Consider the following 22,564-nt stretch of genomic DNA (forward strand, 5'->3'; position numbering starts at 1 on the left):
TTCTTGATTACTTCTGTTTACTCTTAATAGACCCTCCCCCTTCAACCCCAGAAAAATTTAGCTTTGAAGTAGATTTGCATTTTTTGCTCCAGTTGTGTTTTTGCTGAAATGTCTGTTTCTATTCCTACTGTCTCATAACACCCTTAATCTCTTCCAGTTGGTGACAGGATTGTGTGTGTGTGTGTCCAGGCACTCACCCAGAGTTTATGTTTCTGTCAGAAATTAGGCACAGCAAAGACTGCAGTGTCTTTAAAAGAAGTGCTTTTTTTTAAGTGCTTTTTTTTTTACTCATATATACACCTGCATCTACTGTGGAGAAAGTTCCCAGCATTCACATTGCAAGAAAGTCCTTTGCTACAGCAAGCTGGGATCTACAAGAGGGGGAATCAGCCATGCTGTCTCCGCCTTGGGATTATGGCTTCTTCCTCTCAGCCCCCACGCAGCATTCTTCCCACTTCCTGCATCCTCTCAGAATTTCTCATGAAAGGTACCTTCCCCTTCCATTTACATCCTTGCCCGCTGTCACCCAGGCAACCTGTGCTTCCCAAGCCTATTGCAAAATGAGACTTTTTCCTGCTGTTTACCTCTGGCAAACTGTAACTCTGGCAACCCCCATTTCACAGACTCAAGGATCTCTTCTTGATCAGGTGATGACTCCTTTTTAATTCTTAACAGTTTATCTCCGTCTGGAAAACAAACTTAGCCTAATGGCACCTAGTGAAGACGCCTAGCATTTAGTAATTCTAAGCATTTAGTAATCTCTAATATTTTCTAAACCTCGAAATAAATTTTAAAAATGTCCAGTAGCACCTTAAAAAAGGTAAAGGTAAAGGGACCCCTGACCGTTAGGTCCAGTCATGGCCGACTCTGGGGTTGCGGTGCTCATCTCGCTCTATGGGCCGAGGGAGCCGGCGTACAGCTTCCGGGTCATGTGACCAGCATGACTGAGCCGCTTCTGGCAAACCAGAGCAGCGCACAGAAATGCTGTTTACTTTGCCACCGGAATGGTACCTATTTATCTACTTGTACTTTGACGTGCTTTCGAACTGCTAGGTTGGCAGGAGCTGGGACTGAGCAATGGGAGCTCACCCCGTTGCGGGGATTCAAACCGCCAACCTTCTGATCGGCAAGTCCTAGGCTCTGTGGTTTAACCCACAGCACCACCTACATGCCTAATTATGCACATGAAAGCTTATACCCATTAATCATTATACCCATTAATCATTAGCCTTTTGATTCTTTTATTATTACTATGTGCTGCCTTATCCAGGCCAGAATATTGAGAAGAAAACAAAATCTATCTTTCATTTCCAAAATGCTAAGTCCATATTATTCACTTTTTTAAAAGGGAGCAATGTTACAAGTAGATGTCCACAATCAATTCACAATTGATCACCACAATTTTAGTGTTAGTAATAATCTGATTGGACTGCAATTTGTTGTAAGCTGATTTTTAATATTGTATTTTTAGATTTCTGTAAACTGCCATGGGACCTTACAGTGAAGGGTGAGGGCCTAACAGAACAAGGGATAGTGGTGGTGATACTTTATTTGTTGAAGATGAATTTGTTTGAGCCACACTAAAAAGAGGCTTGAAATGAACAGCATAGTCAGGCATAGGCAAACTCAGACCTCCAGATGTTTTGGGACTACAACTCCCATCATCCCTAGCTAACAGAACCAGTGGTCCGGGTTGATGGGAGTTGTAGTCCCAAAACATCTGGAGGGCCGAGTTTGCCTATGCCTGGCATAGATGCTGAATTTCTTCTGAGTAAGTTTTTATTTTAATTATTGGTGGGAGTCTGAATTCTGATGTTAATATTTTCACACTTCTTTAATTAGCACTATTTCCTACACCCTGCTGTTCAAATATAATTTTTTGCTACATTTACATAAAAATAAAACTTGGGGATTTAATCAAACTAAAGTGAATAAGATGACACCACATGAGTACTGAATTTTCTTAACAAACTAGTTTGAATCAGGGGATGGTCTACGCCTACAGATCTGTGCGCAGAATCTGGCAATCTTGTGATCTTTGCCTAACAAGAGAAGATCGAATTTTTGCTTTTCTGGGAGGTCAGCAAGCCTCACCAGCAGGGGGTATCTCTATGTGCCTCATCGCAAAAGGGACATCTAAAAATATGTGTTCAGAACTTCCTATATCCCCCAATGGGCAGGCGCAAAGTCTCTGGTCATATGGGACTTTTTAAAAGGATCCTTCCAAGACCGGCGAGGGCAGAGCCAAGCTTCTGGCAAGTGTAAAAGCCCTTCTTGCATTTTTGGATACAAGAAAAAAGAGATATGCTACCGTTGCAGCTATGTCTCTTTCGATTTCTACAATTTTGTAGTTGGGGCACCTTAAGCAGTCCCGTTGTCTCTCGGTGTCTATAATTCTTTGCCTAACCATAGCTTTTGCTTGGCCCAAGCCCAGACTTAGAAGGGCTTGAGGGGCAAAACCCAGTTTCTGAAGAGTGTTCAGGACTGCTGTCTGCCAGCCTGACCAAAAGGTAGTTTGATGCCATTGTGGTAACATGTTATTGACAGAAGGGTGGCTCTGCCCACCTGTCAAACTTTTCCTATGGGTGGGGGTGGGGACAATGATCTGTCGCATTGGTCAAATCCAGTTCCCTACTTCTGATTTAATTGATGCAATTTCTTGTCACAAAATGTCATTTAGGTAAATTTAATAGCAGATTAGACAAATCATTTTAGGTCTATCAGTAGCTGTTAGTCTTGAAAGCTATACAGAGCTTTTTAATTCTGGGGCAGTTTGCCACTGAATGCTGGTGTGCTTCCCAGAGTTGTCTATTGTGGAAACTAAGATTCTGAACAAATGGAACGTTGGTCTAATGCATCAGGCTAGTGTTTTGCTCTAATGTTCACAGAATGTTCTCTCTCGCTTTCTGTACTCTCTCCCGCTCCCTCTGGTTAAATTAAGGCACACAAGAAGAAATAATTTTCTCTTATGGTTGCGAGAAAAAGTTCACGAGTCGTATCCAGTGGGAGCACTACTCAGATTGGTACACATTGAAATTAATAAAAATGACTAAATTAGGTCCATTAATTCCAATGGGCCTACTCTGAGTCTGACTAGCATTGGATATAATCCCATGTAGGGACTTCTATACCCATTCATTTACCTTGTCCACACTCTTTCTTACAAGAAAACATCTGCCTTTTTATTTTTATTTTTTTTTAAATCAACTGAAATACATGTAGCTTAATCCCCATTTCCCCCACTGAGGCACTGAGAAAGTTTTTCAATTTGGATTTTTATTTTATTTATTTTTAATGCTGTAGATTCTTCTTGCAATAATGCATTTTAGATTCTCTGGGACATTAGAATGGAGAATCTGAAATGAAATGATTTAAAATGGAATTGAATAAATTGAGGTTTTTTATGTGCTGGGGAGCCAGTAATGGTTACAGTAAATTAACAATTAAAAAGGGTCTTTGCTCTACTCTTTTCAGCTACAATCTGTGAGAAGGGACATTAAACTTGTCCTGGAATGTGTAATATATAATAATTTTATGTGGTTTCTGCAAGGCTGAAGTTTTCAATTTCTTTCAGATTATTGAAAGGAATTAATTTAGGGAAAATCCCTTTTCAGTGTTTGTTTCAGTAACTTGCTAAATTGGCTTGGTACTCTAAGGTATATTAAGTCAAAATTAAATCATGTTTAGCCAAAAGGCAAAAAAGAGTTACCTGATCTTGCTGTTCTTGCAGTTTTAAGAAAAAATTACACCAGTAGACAATTACAGTTGTCAAACATTAAAAAGTCAATGAAGTAGTTCGTACCATCCTTGTATATTTTGATGCTTCAGCTGTTTTACCTTGTATACTTCTTGGGAAACATGTTGTTTGAAAATGAATATGAAGAAATGAATATGAAGAAGTTTTGAGAACCTTCATTTACAACAGATACCAAGTTAGCCAACTAAGTTTACTGATGAGTTTTAATGTTCACCTATATACATCAGCAGTTTTAAATTGATTAATTAATTCACATCACAGGTCAATTTTTAATCATAGTCCTGTGAAAAATATCACATTAAGGATGACTTGAACAATCAGTTTACATGGTCCGCATCCTAGCTTAGCTTTGTTGGAAGTAAGTGGCACTGAATTCATTGTAACCCAATTCCGTATGTGTTAACTTGGAAGTAAGCCATGCTGAGTTAAACAGGACTTAGTTTTAAGGAGCCTAAAAGTAGATTTTCATCATTGGTATATTTTGAATATTAAAGTTATGCAAAGTTTAATTACATTCTCTGCAAATTCTTGTTAACTTTAATGAAAATAATAGTAGAACACAGCACAATTTTATTCCACAACTGAATGGAGTAACTATTTCCTTCAGCTCTCTAACAATGGAAGCTCCATTGTTACCTTGAAGACTAAGAAAATAGGGAAATCAAGAGAAAATTAGAAGGGAGGAATTGATGGATTCTTGGTTTGTTGTCGTTAGACTAAATTTTGAGGGAAGAAAGCAGATCCATATTGTTTATTAACTGCAGTCTTGTGGGAAATCATGTCAGTGTTCTTCTTACTGTTGACATTTTAAAAGTATCAGTATAAAACAATGCATTCCTTCTGAATGCACCTTATAGTTGGTGTTCATTTTCAGCTGGAAAAATAATGTGCGATTCTTGCTTTCATTTTTCATAATTCAGGCATTCAGTTGGTTCTTCTAATATGGTTCTAGGGTGCAGTGCCAATTCCCACTTCCCTGCCAGCGGGGCAGCAGTGGAGCCCGACCACGCCTGGCAGCCACGATGGAAGGGGTCGGGGAGGGGATCATCACCCTGATCTCTGTACCACCTCCAGTTGGGCCTGGATTTAGAGTGGCACAAGAGGTTTTTAGTTTAGCAGTTGACCTTTTTCACTTTTTTGTCCTGGAGGATCAACAGGCAGTAGGGTGGAGTGCTTAAACCAAGGGTTGGCAAACTATGGTCCGCAGGCCAGATCCGGCCCAATTGCCCTCTGGATCCGGCCTGTGAACGGCTCTGTAATCGCCGCTTGGATCGGCACAATTGCCTCCCCCCCATTTTTTTGGGGTGCCATTTTTCACGATTTTCCCCACGGACTACATCTCCCAGCATGCTCCGAGGTTGCTCAGACTTCTGCAACGCTGTCCAAACCGAAGCCTTAGCAACCTCAGGCCTCCCCTCCATTGGCCGGTTTGACGTGAGCCGGCGGCCCCTGGCGACCCTTCCTGAGACTCGCTGCCCCAGTCGGGGCGAGGCGCCGGGCAGGGCGCCCTTTGGACGTCGAGCTCCAAGAAGGGAGGAGAAGAAGTGAAGGGGCGAGGAGGGAGGAGGAGGACTCTTCTGTGCTGCTCGGCCATGCACACCCCGGGGCAGGGGCCCTTCCTGGCGGGGTGGCTGTGGCCCCTACGCACAAGCCGAGACCCAGCGCCGGCAGAGCGCCCCTCCCCAGCCCCGCCCGCTCCGTCTGAATGCAGGGAGTGGAGGGATCTCAGCCGCCCTGTCTCCGAGGGAGGGAAGGAAGGCGTGTGCGCATGCGTGTGCCATGGTCCGGCCCACCACAAGTTCTGAGGGACAGTGAACCGGCCCCCGACAGAAAAAGTTTGCTGGCCCCTGGCTTAAACCATTAAAAACTGCTGGAGGAGATTTTCAAGTCAAATGCACTGGATAAACTAATAAATATATGATTTTTAAAAACTAATGGGGGGAAATTAGGAAAGAAAACAAGCTGTTTATACTGCATGGAAAGGCAGCTATAGATGTAAACTCCCTGATGCAGCTGCAGAGGCTCTAATGGTACTGCCATTTACAAATCATTTTTTCTATTACAAAATGTCTCAGATCTATCCACACACCTGATTAAGCAGCAGCTGTTCTGATTTTTTTGTGCTGTGTTCCAGCAGATGTATCATCCAGCCTATTCTTACAGCCATACTCAGTTTGCAAACATACAGAACATAAACCTGTAGGAGGGTAATACTGATAACTACTAAACCATTATATCAAAGCTCTGGAGGCAAGCTGGCTAGAATTTCACATTTGCTGCCGTATTAGAAAGCTAGTAAGTATCAGCCATGTGAATAACAGAAAAAAATGTACATTTGTGCTTCAAACAATGGCACTTTGTCAAAAATCCAGTGTTAGAAACAGTTGCTTTGGACAAAGCTGCCATTTGTGGCATGTTTCCCTTGGGCGATGTGGTCATGATAGCAGAGAAGCTGATAAATCTGCCTCCCCACTCTTCTTTCTTCCAAAGCTGTTTCCTCCATTCCTGAAATGTTTCCCAGTCTGCCCATCTATTTTTTTATTTAGTCACGTTAAGGCTTATGCCCAGACCTTCAGGCTCATTATCAGGGTGACTTAAAATAAACTATTACATAGTGTAATATTAACAACTAAAATTAACACTAAAATCAGCAAATGTATAAAAATAAAATGAGTAAAATGGACCAACAAAACTTTTAAAGCATTGGATTTTTGTTTGTGTGTGCACCTGTTTATGAATTCACTCTCATGGATTTCGTGGAGGGGATGAACTCCAGCTCAGTGGCAGAGCAGTGCAGGCTCTGAGATTCAATCCCCGACAGATTTAAAATAAATGTGGAGGGTGGTCTGGACCCTTGGATGGGTTTATATGTAAGCAACAATTTCTGCTTTTTCACAGCTTCATAGAGCTGGAACTGACCACAAGAGTCATCCAAGTCCAGCCCTCAATGCAGAAATATTTCTGCCCAAAGTGGGGTTTAAACCCTTGACCCTGAGATTAAGAGCCGCATGCTCTACCAAGGGACAGGTTTTATTTTCTATGTGATATTTGTATTAATATTTCTAAATTTTAGAAAAGCATATAATAGAAACAAATTTATCTAGGCTGGGTATTTCCATTTACAGGATCTCAGACAGCCTAGCTTGAAAAGATCATTGCAGAGGCTTTGCCCATTAGAGTAGACAACTGTGGTTAGATAGTCTAATGGTCTCTTGGTGTAAGGGATCTTCATATGATTCACTGAGTGGTATTGGAAATATTACAGCCCTCAATCTCAGTATTCCTTGTCTGTAAAATGACTTTAATGGGCTAAACAAGGAAGGGGTGCTTTGGTTTTGCTTAAGAACTGATGCCTGAGGTGTCACTGATTATTATCTTTGAACCACAAGAAGTTGCAGAGTTCTGTTTGGTGGATTTTCTTGACTAGTTGTGGACTTACTCTTTAAGCCTCAGTTCCCTAATCTATAAAGTGGGACAAATTATTTTAGCATGTATCATAAAGTCTTTAACACTATTTTCTATTGTTTATAAACCTAATACAGAACTTTTCATTCATCTGGAAAAGCAGAAATGTCTTCAATTGTTTCGGGAAAGTGCAGATAGTGGATGCCTGTCATATCTCAACCAGGATGCTGTTCCATCTAGATTGTGTTCTTGTTATGCATGGATGTAGTACTTGGTGACATGTGGTATCAGACAGTCTTGTGCCAAGAGTGGGGTGGCCCTTCAGAGGTTGCTGGACTACAACTCTCAGCATCCCTGACCACTGGCCATTCTGAGTGGGGCAGATGGGAGTTGGGATACAGCAACATCTGGAGGACTACAGGTTCTTCATCCTTACAAAGGTGAACAAAGGAGAGTAGACGTTCTGTGCTCCCAAGGTTTGAATTCGGGTTTCTCCAGGTAGGATTTCAAATTCTCTTCTGAAATCCCCAAGAACCATTGCAGTCAATTTAGATAATTCTGGCCAACATGGAGAGGAGACAGATCTTGGATACAGTTCATGCTTTGTCTGGAGAGAGCTGAGTCATCAGCCCAGGTTCAGATGACCAAACCATGCCGGAGCTCAGTGCAGCACAGCACCAGCAGAACTGGGGAAGGAGCCCACGTGTTTGTTACGTATTTAGCAGATTAACTGCGCTGCAGAAAGCGTGCTGGGGAGACCACACGTTCAGGAAACAATGAAGAAACGCAAAAATATCTTTTGCTTGGCTTTAATTACATTAAATCTATAGGTGTGCTAGTCCCGTGGGCTAATCGGGAGGCGAGGTCCGAGTACAGTCTGAGGTTGAAGGTGTAGTATGGAGGCAGTCTGTAAAAGTTGAAGCTGGATGCAGGGCAGGTAGTCGGGTGAGGTCAGGAGCTATAGCAGGACAGGGTTCAGGCAGGAACTGTCAACCAATGAAGTTGCTCCCGCAACTTTGGACTGGGGCTGGCTGGCTTTTATCTGCCCCGAGGCACAGGGCAGCCCCAATCCTCAGGTGACTCGCCTCTCCTGGCCTGGAGGCGAGCACTCCTCCTGCGGGAACTTAGTTCCCTCCGCCTTTCTGCCCTGAGCCTCTGCAGCTCAGGAGAAGTTGGAGGGTTACCGGACCCAGAGGCAACCTCAGCTTCCTCTGATGGGACTGAGAGTGGAGCACCTGCAGGCAATGGGTCCTCTACCCCCTCAGGAGCCTGAGCAGACTCAGCTGGTGCCTGCACCTGAGGATCCAGCACAGGTGAGGACCCTTCGGGCTCAAGCCCCAGCCCTGGTTCTGGAGGCAGGGAATCCTGTGCAGGCTGGGATTCCTCAGGTTCAGCATCCGAATCCAAATCCCAGGCCATCACAATAGGTATGACCCATCCATTCACCAGGGTACTGAGAGAGGTACACACTGCTCTTTATATACTATACCCGATTGCTGACACAGCTTAATTAACACAACTTAACAGCACCTGCTATACTGCTTCACAGCTGTAAAACTAGGCCATGATATTTACTCTGGCCTTTAAAGAGATACACATCTTGTGAAATAATAATGAACCTTAATATTGAAATAAACTATTCAACAGTTTTATCATTGAAACTAAGCCATGGTGCAGTCCAGGCCTTGATGAGTGAACTGTTTTTAATAGTTTCTTTGGATTATTCTCAGTGACTCTCTCCAAAGTTGCTTTGCCCTCATTCCAGCAAATTAATATGTACCTAGGTAGATGGCTGAGACCAAAGCTGTGGAGTTGGTGGGGGGAGGAGGGTCTGTGAGTTTTACAGCTGTAGATGAAGAGATGAAGTATAGAGAAAAATTACAAGTGTCAGCTTAACAGTTCCTGAACTACCACTTATAAGTTTCTGCCAGCTTTGAACCCTCCGTATCAGTTCTGCGTTCGCATTACAGGAAGATTTATTTTAAAAATGTGTATTTCAGTTCCTTAAGCCTGATTCCTATGTATAATTATGAGTGCACCTCTGTATAGTGGAGTGCATTCCCCATCCCCACATGGCACACGAAAATTTTGGGAACCAGCAATCTTAGCAATGATCATGGAGCACTGTGCCATGCAGGTCACATTCAAAACCATATTCCCTGCACTAAATTGCTATGATTAACTAATTTTGTGTGAGGTTAGCACATGCTAAAGCAGCAGTATTTTCAGAGGCCCCAAAGGGGCCTGAAAGGTGCTCCCTAAGAGGCAGAGATTTGGAAGGGATTCTGGGACACAGATCATGGATCATCCTGCAGCTATTTGGGGCAGCAAAATGACTTGGGCAGAACTCCAAGATTGTGATAACATGGCAAAAATGGAAGTTCTGGTTCTGCAGGATGCTGAGCAAATATGGTGACAGTTTATTAATTTAATTATGGATGCATTTTAGAAATTTGAACTCCTGCAAAACTCCAGAAACTTCAGCACCTAATTTTCTTCCACAATATTGTTATTTCAGTCTCCCGCCATGTATTTTCAGAAGTGTAAGTGCCAAATTTCCCAGTTGTTTTGGTTGGCATTTCTATTGAACTTTCCCTCTAGTTCTTCAGGAACTCAACAGCAGTGTGGGCAATATCTTCACCACTTTATTCATATGTTGTCCTTTGGATGCCTTTAAGTGGCAATGCATATTTTAGTGTGAGCTATTAACATTTAGTTGACTGAATTATTTACTTATGTTTGAAAAATGAACATAAATGATGACTTCATTTAGCAGCATTTAGTCATTTATTTATTTATTTATTTATTAAAAGCTGAATCAAAAACAATTAGCCAGCTAGCAGACCTTGCTGGAAAATGGGTTTGGTGTGCAGCAGTCGTGAGATCCATGTAACTTGGAAAGGAGCACCTGCTTTTTCTGTACTAATTGGTGCATATGAAGAACATTTGCATTTAATAGTTGAATGCACATAGGCTAACCATGTAATTACCAATGTAGTAAGCCTATTTTATTTTGAATATCTGGAAGCTTCAGTTTGTGAGGTTACGGAGGGTTAGATCATATATGGTAGTTTCTGTGTCTTGATTTGCTACCAGTTAGTTTGCTTGGGTCTTTGTTGGGCCAAGCCAGGCCCATGTGAAGTGTCCTGGGATAATTTGCAGGGGCTCCTTGGCTCCCGAGGTGCAGCCCCCTCCTTTCCCCCATCCCGGCTGCTGTTGTGGGAATATTAGCTCCTGGAAAGGAGAGGGAGTGGGACTCCAATGGGGTTGAGCTGGAGAGGATTTCTAATGCTTATCAGGGAAAAGGAAGGGCATGGGGGCCTCCCATACTGTAAGTTCCCCTCCTCTTCATTCCGAAAGATTGGCTTTTTAATGTTGTTCCTTTCCCCAGAGAACGCTTGGGGGGGAAAGCCTGAGCTTTGCAAATAATTGCTTGAAGGAGCAAGTCCAATTCCAATACACAGCTTGAGATGAGAGAGCTTCACCCTGCTTGTCTTTTGCTGCAGAAGGGTGTGACTTACAAATTTACCTCTCCTTGTCATTTCTCTTCCCACCTTCCAGGTCCTTTTCACCATTTTTTATTTTGAAAAATATTTCAAAAGAAACATTTTTATACTGACATTTATATTTGGAACATAAGAAATATCTTTGTTCTCACTTGGCTTTGTAGTTAAGTTATTTATAATGTGTCATGCTGTCTTATATTCAAAGTAATAAAAAAGTTAAATATCACATAGACTAAATTTTAGTCATAGCTTCCAAAAGAAAACCAAACCAGAGCCTCTTTCTCCTATAAAAGGGGAAAAACTAGGTCACCTGAATCAATTCTCTTCAAGCATGCTGGACACAACTGCAAAGCAAGGGGGGGTTTTGTTTTGTTTTTGTGGTTTTTATACTGTAAACCACCCTGTGATCCTAGAATGAAGGGCAGTATATAAATTTAAATAATTAAATAAATAATACAAATAACACTGTTTAATTCAGTAGCATCTCTACTACTGTCCAATTGCTTTTTTAAAAAACTTGAAGCTAGATCAGGCACCCCCAACCATCCCCTCCAGATGTTTTGGACTACAATTCCCATCATCCCTGACCACTGGTCCTGTTAGCTAGGGATCATGGGAGTTGTAGGCCAAAACATCTGGAGGGCCGCAGGTTGGGGATGCCTGTGCTAGATATATTGGAATTGTTTGTAAGATGTTTTATTGTTTGTTGTTTGCTAGCCTAGGCTCCTTTGGAAGGAAGGGTGAGGTAATAATAAATAAAATAAAATACAATAGATTCCTATGCATACAGGAATTTCATCCCCCCCCCCCCAAATCATTTTTATTTGATTTTACAAATATGAATTTATAACCATACCAAATACACATCCATGTAATGAGATTACTCTGAATCTCGGGATTTCCCCACATCCCGTCCATGGGTCCTATAGTTAACATTTTCAACTGCCTATTATTTTGTAATCTATATTTTATGTCTATCCATATTGTCCCTAATATTCTTAAAAAAAAAATGTCCAGTAGCACCTTAGATACCAACTAACTTTGTTCTGGTTATAAGCTTTCGTGTGCATGCACACTTCTTCAGATACATAATATTTATTACATTACAAGTGGGATTAAAATCCTGCTAATGTTGTCATCTGCTTACAGTGGTCTCCTAAATAAATTGTAAACTTTCCCCATTCTTTCTTCAATTTCTTGTCTTCTTGGTCCCTGAGCTTTCTGGTCAGCTTTGCCACTTCAGCGTAGTCTAGCAGCTTAGCTTGCCATTCCTCTCTGGTAGGGACTTTTTCTTCTTTCCATCTCTGGGCCAGTAGTATCCGTGCTGCTGTTCTCGCATACATAAAAAGTCTTTTCTGGTCCTTTGGGATGTTGGTACCTATAACTCCTAATAGAAAAGCTGCTAGGTTTTTTTTACAAAGGTTATTTTAAACATTTTTTCAGTTCATTATAGATCATCTCCCAGAAAGCCTTTATTACCTTACATGACCACCACATATGATAAAAGGTACCTTCTTTTTCTTTACATTTCCAGCAGGTATTTGTACTTGTTTTATACATTTTTGCTAGTTTACCACTGGTACATCATTTCCATATAGTTTTATTGCAGCATACAACATGCTGTGAATTTCAAATCTGTTTTCCATAACCTTTCCCCATCTGAAATGTGAATATTATGCCCCCAATCCCTGCACACATACAGGAATTTCAAAGCCCAGGTGTACTTCTTTTTGTAAAAAGTTACTAGACTGTGTAGTGCATGGCCTCCCCTAAAAGGTCCTTCTGGCTTTTGTTCATTTCAAGCCACCAGTGGGTGTGGGTGTGGGTGTGCATGTATTCCAGATTGTATCAAAATAAGTCCCTATGATATAAAACTACTTTATCTTGCTGCATCTTTTAAAGTTATTTAAGTAAGCCATATTGAAACAACTATTTGGAGTGCCAGAAAACAAATCTGTGTTGTCATGGATACAAACAGAAGTAGGATTACTTTATAAATTTATTATGAGTCTAACATTTTATTTTTAGTATGTAACTACATTTTAAAAAAGATGTATCTGTTTATTTATATACTGTCTTTCAGTAGAGATTGCAGGCTAGTATACAAAAATTAAAACAACAATAAATGCATGTTAAGAGAAATGGAAAATAAAAACACAATCAGAAGTAAGAGAATTTTAAATACTTTTAAGATGGTAAAATAAAAATAAAAATTGTGCCTTCATAAATGAAGTTTTTGCCTGACACTGAAAAGACAGTGATGTTGGTGCCAAATATCCTGTCCTGGTGAGGACATTCCATAGCTGTGGGTACCAAAAAAAAAAAAGGCGCTTTTACCTGCTGCAGCTAACCTCCAGTTTGAGGGGGATAGTATTCAGAGAATGGCAAAGATTGGTGACTTCAGCATCTAGGCAGGTTAGTGTGGGAGGAGGTGGGTCTTTAAAAGTGCATTGGGGTAGTCAGTGATAAGCAATCCTGTGTAACCAGTACAGTGGCGTAGCGTGGGTTGTCAGCACCCGGGGCAAGGCAAGTAATTTGCGCCCCCTAACCCGTGGATTTGCGCCCCCTAACCCGTGGATTTGCGCCCCCTAACCCATGGATTTGCCCTAACCCCAGATGTTGCGCCCGGTGCGGCCGGCCCCCCCTGCACCCCCCACGCTACGCCACTGAACCAGTATAAACTAATAATTCTGTCGACTGCAATTTGTACTAATGGAAGCTTCTGAACAGTTTTCAGAGATATAAATGCAGTTCACTCATTTATACAGGATGTTGTACGAGAGCATGGACAAGTGACTAGACTCTCTTTGTCTAGCCGTGGTTGCAGCTGGTAGACCAGCCCAAGCTGGTGAATGGCACTCCTTCCTACGAAGAACATCAGGGCCAGAAACAACAGCTGGATCTGTTTCTTTAGAGGGTGCACATCCAGAATTAGCTGAACACCATCACCCTTAACTAGAGAGCAATCTGCCCACAAACCTCCACCTTCTCGAGATCAAACTTCCATTTAATGGCCCTCATCCAGCTCATTATCAAATCAGACACTTTCAGCATTTCCACAGCCTTACCTGACTCTGTTAACAAGGAGAAATAGAGCTGGATGTCATCATATAAAATTTGAATCCTGGCAAATTGGAGGCTCTGTTGGTGTATGGTTTCTGTGTCCAAGGAATAGGCTGCTTGCCTGACAAGTGTTGCACTTTTTCTGAAGGGGCAAGTATGCAGTTTGGACATTCTTCTGGATTCAGCTCTAGAGGCCCAAGTGACCTTCATGACTAGACACGTGAGACTTGCCTGAAAATCTCCTCCAGCAGTTTTTAGTGGTTTTAGGCAGCAAACTTTGGACACCAGAAGTGTTAAGCACTCGACCCTACTGCCAGTTGATCCTCCGATTCAAATATTCCCTTACCTGTGCATTCCACTTCTCTTAACAAGTGCGGAGTTGCAAACTCCCATCCTTCTCCCATCCTTACATCTGAATAAACATGCTTAGGATTTGATGGTAAGCTTTAATAAATTTGTCTGACAAGAAAAGGAAATATGAGTATGTATTCCTTCTGAGTTAGAAAATAGTAGGGCTATACACACACACACACACACACACACACACACACACACACACACACATATGAGAATGAACTGCCCTGAGACCTCTAGGTATAGTGCGGTATATAAATTCAATTATTAATAATAAAATTTTAAATACAGTCAAACCTCTACTTACCACCGCCTCTTCTTACGGTTGTTCCAAGTCGCAACCGTGGCAAACCTGGAAGTAACTGGTGGGTTTGCCACCGTTCGCACATGTGCAGGAGCAGCAATTGCCATTTGCGCATGTGCAGAAGCGGCGATCGCTTTTCGCACATGCACAGAAGCAGGCAATTGCCACCTGCACCTGCTCACAGCGGTGTGTCTCCCAGCAACCCGTTTTGACCTCCGGATGGACCTCCGGAACAGATTATGGTTGCAGATAGAGGTTCCACTGTAGATAGCTAGATATCTAGATACAGATATAGATATATAACACCTATTTTATTCTGCTGAAAATAATGTCAGCTATTGTCTTCCATTGGTAATACAGTGGTACCTCTGATTACGTACTTAATTTGTTCCGGAGGTCCGTTCTTAACCTGAAACTGTTCTTAACCTGAAGCACCACTTTAGCTAATGGGACCTCCTGCTGCTGCTGTGCCACTGCCGCACAATTTCTGTTCTCACCCTGAAGCAAAGTTCTTAACCCGAGGTACTATTTCTGGGTTAGCGGAGTCTGTAACCTGAAGCGTCTGTAACCTGAGGTACCACTGTAATAATAAGTGGCAGTATGGCCGGTCCAGTGCTGGTCACTCACCATGAAGCTGTAAGTGCCACACTTTTAACATTTGGGGGAAATGGGGGTGGTACTGTGTACCCTTGAGTACCCCCAGAAAAAAGCACTGAGTATGACATATGTCTGACCAAACTGCGGGAGGCAGTGGAAGATAGGAGTGCCTGGCGTGCTCTGGTCCAGGGGGTCACGAAGAGTCGGACATGACTAAACGACTAAACAACAACAACATGACATATTATGTACATAAACTTTCAAAAAGCTTTTGACAGAATACTTTGCCAAGAATTCCTGACGAGACATAGCAGACATGGAAAAGAGGAGAGATCCTCTTGTGGATCAGTACATACCTGGTTCAGAGAGCTGGAGTAAATAGGTAGCTTTCCTGATGGAGGGATGTAGAAAGGGAGACCTGTGCTTTTATCTTGTTCACAAATGATTTAGAATTAGTGAGCAGTGAAGTTGCCACGTTTGCTCATGATGGCAGTTGTTCAGGGTCATTAAAACAAAAAGAGATTGTGAAAAGCTCAATGTGGTATTGCTAAACTAAGAGAATGGGCCGTAAAACAGCAAATGCAATTCAACATTAGCCAATGTAAAGTGATGCACAAGGTAGCAAAAATTCTTAATATCCTGTATACGCCCAGGGGGTCTAAACTGGTGGTGACTGCCCAGGATAGCTTGATGAAGATGTTGATCTGGTGTGTGACAGCTGTGAAAAAAGCAATTCCGTGCTGGGGAAATACATAGCTTCCAGTATCTGAGACCAAGCTTGGAATACTGTGGTCTCCTCAACTCAAAAGAGATATTGTAGAGCTTTTCAGTGAAGCTGAATGCTAGAAGATTCAAGACACACAATAAAAAGAACTTCTTCACACAGCACAGACTCAACTGTGGAATTTGCTACCACAAGAAGTCGTGATGGTCAGCAACTTGGATGGCTTTAAAATAGAATTAAACACATTCCTGGAGGATTAGGCTACCCGTGGCTCCTACCTCTGAGAGCTGTGTTCCAGGTGCTGGGAGTCCCAAGCGGGCAGAGGGCTGCTCTTGGGCTCAGGTCCTGCTTGGGAGGCATCTTGTTGGCACTGTGAGAACAGGATGCTGGTTTGGATCAGGTATTATTAGCATGCCCTGTGGTCTTACGGTTGCATTTTGCTGACAAACTAGGATGCATATCATAGGAAAAGCTTATGACAGGAGCAGGGAATATATTGCAAGTCTTTCCTTGGACACCACAACTTCACTACTAAATGATATCCTTCTTCCTCATTCATCCTGATTATTAAAAACAGTTTTAAACAAGTTATAATCACAGAAATAAGGTGGGTCCTAAAAATATAAAAATATCAAAATGTGTCACAATGCAGGGTAAAGAGAGGCATCTTCAGCATTTGCCCAAAGGTGCCAGGCTCCCCTCTGGGGGGGGGGGGAGGGGCTGGGTCTCAGTAGAAGCTCATTCCATTTCTTTCAGAGGAAAGACAGTTGCAATGTAAATGACAGCAGCAAGTTGTTAATTTTAGCAGAAGATGCAGTTTTCATGGCACCAGGATGACTGTCTAGAATCCTTAAGAGTTCTTCCTAGGAAGAATTATAATTAAAGTTGTTATGCTTCCATTTCAATCTGCTGTGCCCAATTTTTCATCCTATTTCATCCTTAATTATTACAGCAACTAAAATTCAATGTCTTCTCCCTTTAAGACTTTGTGATTGTGTTCATCAAAATCATAATCACTCCACTTTAAGGCATAATCCTGTTCTAAATTCCACTTTTCTCTCATACACGCTTTTTCAAAGAAAGATTTATACTCAGGTAACTAGCTACAGGATGGCTTCCCTGAGCTCAGTGGTGGGAACCTTTGGCCCTCCAGATGCTGCCCATTGACTAGGCTTTCTGAACAACATCTGGAGGACCAAAGGTTCTCCACACCAGATTTAGCTTCTGGATCAGAATAAGTTATGTGAGTAGGGTAATTCATACACAAGTTGGAAAACATTTCATACTGAAATGTATAAATTACATGTTTGAGTTCTTTAGAACTTTAGGGTTCACAATTTAATGACACATAGGCTATCATTTTTTAGTTTTAAAGAGAGTGTCTATGTTACGCTATTTAAAGAAACACATGATTTTGACTTGATTAGGGCAAGTGTGGCAACTGAAGGCTATTGAATCCTAAAAATAATCTGTGTATTTATTTCAAAAACTTTAGCACACTGTCCAAGTTTTCTCACTTTTCCCAGGGTCATTCAGTCATTTTTCTGACCGTGCAAGGAGTAAGGAAATGGCAAGATAACTGGAGGTGCCCTGTCAGGATATTATAGAACTAAAGTGTCTACAGAAAGAATCATAAGAGATGGTTTTAATAAAATAAAAATAGTATTTCTGACACATTTCAAATTCCACTGCTTTCAAATCCATGATACGAAACCATGTAATTTCCCCTAAGAAGTAATAGCAGCTAGTATGTTTTGAGATATTTATGTGTGTGCATCATTTATGTTTTCTTCCATTTCTTGTAGTTATATATGTGGTCTAATTAGTGACCAGCAACAATACCCCAGGTACAATGTAAATTTGTTATTTAAAATAATGTGATTCAAGAGCTCACAAAGCCATGGCTGTGTTTGATACTTTTTTTAAGGGCTCATTTCTTTGAAAGCTACTTTCCCCCTCCAGCACTGAAGTGCTCATCATCTTAAGTCCTGCTGTTTCTGCCTCCTGGTAAGCAGAGAGAGACCACAGGGGGATATCTGCAGCAGAGTCATCCCTAATCTGTTACTTGGGGTATGTTGCTAGTGGTGCAGGATTGGTGCTAGCAGAACCCCATGACTAGTGAGCTAAAAGGTAAAAGCCAATGTTTAGGTTTGTTTTTAAAATGGCATCTGTGGATGAGTTAAAGCAAAGCATCCCCAGACTTATGCAACCCATTGATCTGTAATGCTTCATGTGGTTTCCTTAGGGGGGGGGAATGTACATCTAAATGCATTTTTCATTATGATGGCAGTGTGCCAGGAGACAGCCCCACGCATTTGCTGCTAATAAAGTGTCCATATTATAGCAGGGCAGATATGATTTAAAACCTTCACGTCAGATACAGTAAATCAGAGCGTGAGCAGGTGACTTCCTTTCCATAACAGTTGGAAACCCATTTTTTCTCACTGTGAATGTTAGTCCCTCCTCCCTCTTTGAAAGCTTTATCTCTTTTCTTTAAAATGCTGTGCAAGACAAATTGGGGACTACTGTACTCTTTCCTTGCTTGATTTATATATTCTGTTGTCACCTCCCTGAGATAAAAAAGAAAGCAAAACAAATGGCTTGTACCCCGAAAGGAGAAAGGGAAAGGGAGCGAGCGCAAAGCTCTTACTGCAGGCTTAAAAAAAGGCAGGCTGTCCCTTTTCTTGTAACACTGTGCAGCCCTCCCCTGAGCAGCAGCAAGCAGCCTGATGCTCTGCTCAAGCACATTTGGTATGCATGAGCACTACTGTTTCAAGCAGGGAGGGTGTTTTCTTAAGGAGGATCGGTGGCTAAAGCACATTCACTTTGCCAGCCTTTCAGCCAAGTTACAGGAGGCATCTGCCTCATGGAATTGCAGGTGTGGACATCTAATGGACATGGGATGCCAACACCGTGGAGGAGCAGCTGTTTTGTAGGCATTTGTGAGGTTTGCATTTTATTATTCCAGTGGAATTTTTGAGGGTCATGAGTCAAAGTGATGCTCCTCGACCACTAAACTGGACCATTCGGAAGCTGTGCCATGCTGCCTTTCTTCCATCTGTCAGGCTACTTAAGGTACTGTAAAACCATCACATTTTTACTCTCAGTGATCTTGTTTTCACCCATTTCTCACATTGTGTCACTAGGATGCAAATCTACAATTAACCTTCGGTGCTCCAATTTAGGATATACTTCTGGTCATTGTAGAAATTATGTTGCTCACATACAGATAGGAAAAGTGCATTTGTAGTACCGGAGGGCATATTTAGCACCGAAACTGTCTTCTAAGATGCCTTTAATGCTCGTGTGGTATAAGGGATGTTTGAAAGGACAAGGAAAATTGGATCTGTGGAATGTGTATGAATTGTGAGAAGTCTCAGCAGCTGTCATTTTCCATTACTTACATAGTTTCCAGCATCACCTATGAGCACATTACATTATGATGTTCAGCGTTAGCAATCTCTGCTAATTTTTTTATGTAGCTTATATAAATGGTTGGTTTGAAATTCTTACATGGTGATTGAGGTCAGACTCTGGCTAGAGGAAAACTTTCTGTTTATGTTTTCTTTTAAATGCATTAACAAACATGTTTTTGGTTTCTGGAAGCATTCTTCAATGATTGGACTATGTCTTGTTTAAAAAAATAGTAGCAAAAGCCCCATGTATTTCAGTGGGTTTTGTTCTATGAGAATATGCTGAGCACTAGATTTCTGTTTTGATCTGAGTATACACAATTTTGTAGGGTACCACTAATAATACCATACCCAGTTTAGCAAATTTTAAAGAAACATCTATTGAGCAGCAAGTCTTCAGAACTGTGCTTTATTATACATATAGCCTGGTCCCATGTACTGTTCCTTGGAGGACATCCCCACCAACTGCATAGGATTGCAGCCCAACTACACATGACATGTGGCTGCATGATTCTTCCCATGTGGGCAAGAGAGAAGGAAAGAGAAGCTGAGAATCAGAGGGAGGAAACTGGCAGGGAGGACCTTTCGCTCCCTCCCCCTGTCCCATTTATCTCTCCAAGATTGCCCAACAACTCCCCCCCCCATGGATGGCAGCAAAAGGTTAAACAGCCCCTCCCCCTAATGCTTTCTCACTGTCCCTCACAACTTCTGGGGCTGCTTTTCAGAAAGAGAGAAAACCAAGCCGCAAAAGCACCTCAGGAAAAGAATCACATAATGGCAGTTTTGTGTAGCTGGATCTTTATTATTTTTGTTTGTTTATAAACAGCATATTGACATTGTACACCATAAATGGATGCAGTAGGAGGCCATGACATGTGATGTGGCTACACATGTCTATTTTACGGAGATAGACCACCCATCACAGTTGTTTGCCACATGCGCACATGATGGAAAAGATGTGTGTAGTCATTTCAGACTCAACTGTGTACACTCTATAAGCCATACAGTCATAATTCATAAGGTGACCTCCATAGTCATGAGGCCAGTTTGTTTGGTATGAACTATAATCTTAACTTTTCATTGGACTTTTAAAATAACCCAAAGGTGTGGTGTTTGGGCATATATTCAAATGTAAATTTTGGTTCCATTAGTTGTGTAGTTCTTTTGAAACAAACAAAAAGAAAATGAAAATTGTGGTATATAGATGACTATCTAAAATGTGTAATAGTTGAGCTTTTATTTTAGGGGTTTTTTTGAGGTCCATGACTAGTTATTGCAGTAAGTGATTTGAATAAGCTGCTGCAATTGTGCCATGGCAGTTCTTAACTGGGCATTTGGAACTTATTTTAGTAAAAGTTGCTGCTTCTTTTTATCTGCAGTAAAAATTGATTATGTGGGCAGTGTACGACAATAGGTCAGAATATGAATTATCATTTCATGAAAATAGTTGGTGCATACACCAGATAGGTTTAATTTATAACATAGGAAGCTCTTATAGAATCTTAGCAAGTTTGGGCAGGGACTGTATTACATGGGAAAGTTAACTTTGAGCAAATGCCACTAAGTTCTTCCAAGTAAGTGTGCACAGGATTGCAGCCTTCAACATTTTTATATTCCTGGAGAAAAGAAGACATAGGTAAATACTGATAAGCCCTTTTGATTGTTTAAATGTTAGTGATATTTTGTTAAATAAATGTTGCACCATACACAGAGATCTTAATTAATAATAGAAACCTGTATCAATTGTTTGTGAAATTGTGAAAATACAGCTTGTTATGCAACTTTTAATGATCTAGACCCTAACAAGAAGTTTAGGGTGATACAAGGATAGCTCATTTCTCTGCATATAAGAACAGGCTCCCTTCTACATGGAAAGGAGAGGGAGCTTTAGACTTCTAGCATAAGCTTTGGCATACACACAGGACACACTTAAATGGGACTGGTTCCTGTGTTCAGTTCAGAATAAACTAAAACTGGGTCAATTTACATGAACCAGGTGTGTTTTTATCACCTTTGCCCTTCAAAGTTTATATCAGAAATCCATACAACCCCCTTTTTTCTTTTCTGAAGCAAAACTTCCTCAGAGTGTATTGAGAATTTACTTGAAAAAATAATGACACACTTTGTTTGAACTTCTATTACCCCTGCATTACTAAGACCCTGGTCCTGTGCTGTTGTGTGCTACAAGTTCAGCGTAGCACCAGAGCATCCCAGTGAAGATTTCTGCGCCTGCTCCAGGCCTGCATTACTCAGGCTACAACCCAAGCCTCCTTTGTCCCGGACAGAGTTTGTGTCTTGCTGGCTGGGGGCGTCCCCCTTTCCAGCCCTGCTGGCCTCCATGGTGGAATGATACAAACATTACTCTGCTGGTACAGATCTTCCCATTCCACCCATTAGATCAACAGGCAGGTGTTCCACTTCTGGATCCACGGAAAACCCCCAAATGGGGCATCATGGGAGCAGGGAAGGGGAGAGGCTAAGGCCACTGGATCCCAAACTTGCCACAATGTCATCATGTGATGGCATAGGATTGCAACCCAAGGCTGGCACGGCAGTTTTTTAATGCCCTGACCAGCTTCTAAGGCTGTGGCTGTGACAGCATCTCCACTGCTCTCTCATACACCGCAGCTGCATAGCCCAGGATTAATTGAGGAAGCAGCACTTTTTAATATCTCCTGACTAATTTACTAGGAGGGGTAAACATTCCCAGAGTGGAGAGCAGGAAACTGGGTTAGCTGGGCTTTTAGGAGTCCACTTGGCTGTCCTCTCTGACTCTGCCACATTGTGTAGCGGAGCTCCCCTGGCTGAGACTCTCCAGGTTTTGGAAGATTATTGGGATAAACTGAGCTGCTTCTGATAATTCTCCAGAAATGTTCGAAAAGACAAAAGCCATCTCAAACCACATCGTTGGGGTTTGTTAGTCAGTGCAGCTTACAGGAGACATGAACAGGTTGACCATGTGATTATTTTTCAGGTGGTAACATTGTTCACTGGGTTAGTACATTGGAAGCCAAATGTGAAGGAGGAAAAATAAAAAGTTGACAAATGCTGCAATCTAGAAAGTTATAGGACCAGAGAAATCCACAGCCAACCCCCCCAGCCTCTCCTTGTTTTCAGCTTTCTGCAAGGCTTTTGAAACTTAGGAGAAATTGGGAAGCTATTTACAGTATAACAACAACAGCTACAACAAATTATTTATACCCCGCCCATCTGGCTGAGTTTCCCCAGCCACTCTGGGCGGCTCCCAATCAAGTGTTAAAAACAATACAGCATTAAATATTAAAAACTTGCCTAAACAGGGCTGCCTTCAGATGTCTTTTAAAAATAGGATAGCTGCTTATTTCCTTGACATCTGATGGGAGGGCGTTCCACAGGGCGGGCACCACTACCAAGAAGGCCCTCTGTCTGGTTCCCTGTAACCTCACTTCTTGCAATGAGGGA

General features: G+C 41.8%; 1 protein-coding gene across 15 annotated transcripts in view; it reads left to right on the forward strand.

Annotated features, from left to right (window-relative positions):
* TRPM3 (transient receptor potential cation channel subfamily M member 3) overlaps positions 1 to 22,564 on the forward strand; it is a 418,048-nt gene that overhangs the window by 121,980 nt on the left and 273,504 nt on the right. For 3 of the 15 annotated variants that reach the window (XM_083576477.1, XM_083576466.1, XM_083576476.1), the window contains exon 1: positions 18,184 to 18,785. The exons of 9 other annotated variants lie outside the window; for them this stretch is intronic. In XM_083576477.1, the coding sequence (XP_083432603.1) occupies positions 18,696 to 18,785 (90 nt within the window). In that variant the 5' untranslated portion in view covers positions 18,184 to 18,695. Of the gene's footprint in view, positions 1 to 18,182; positions 18,786 to 22,564 lie in introns of those variants that run through there. 3 more of the 15 variants (XM_083576475.1, XM_083576467.1, XM_083576470.1) reach the window with 3 other exon arrangements.

This window comes from Podarcis filfolensis (assembly GCF_964270895.1).
Source record: "Podarcis filfolensis genome assembly, chromosome: 11".
NCBI lineage: Eukaryota > Metazoa > Chordata > Lepidosauria > Squamata > Lacertidae > Podarcis > Podarcis filfolensis.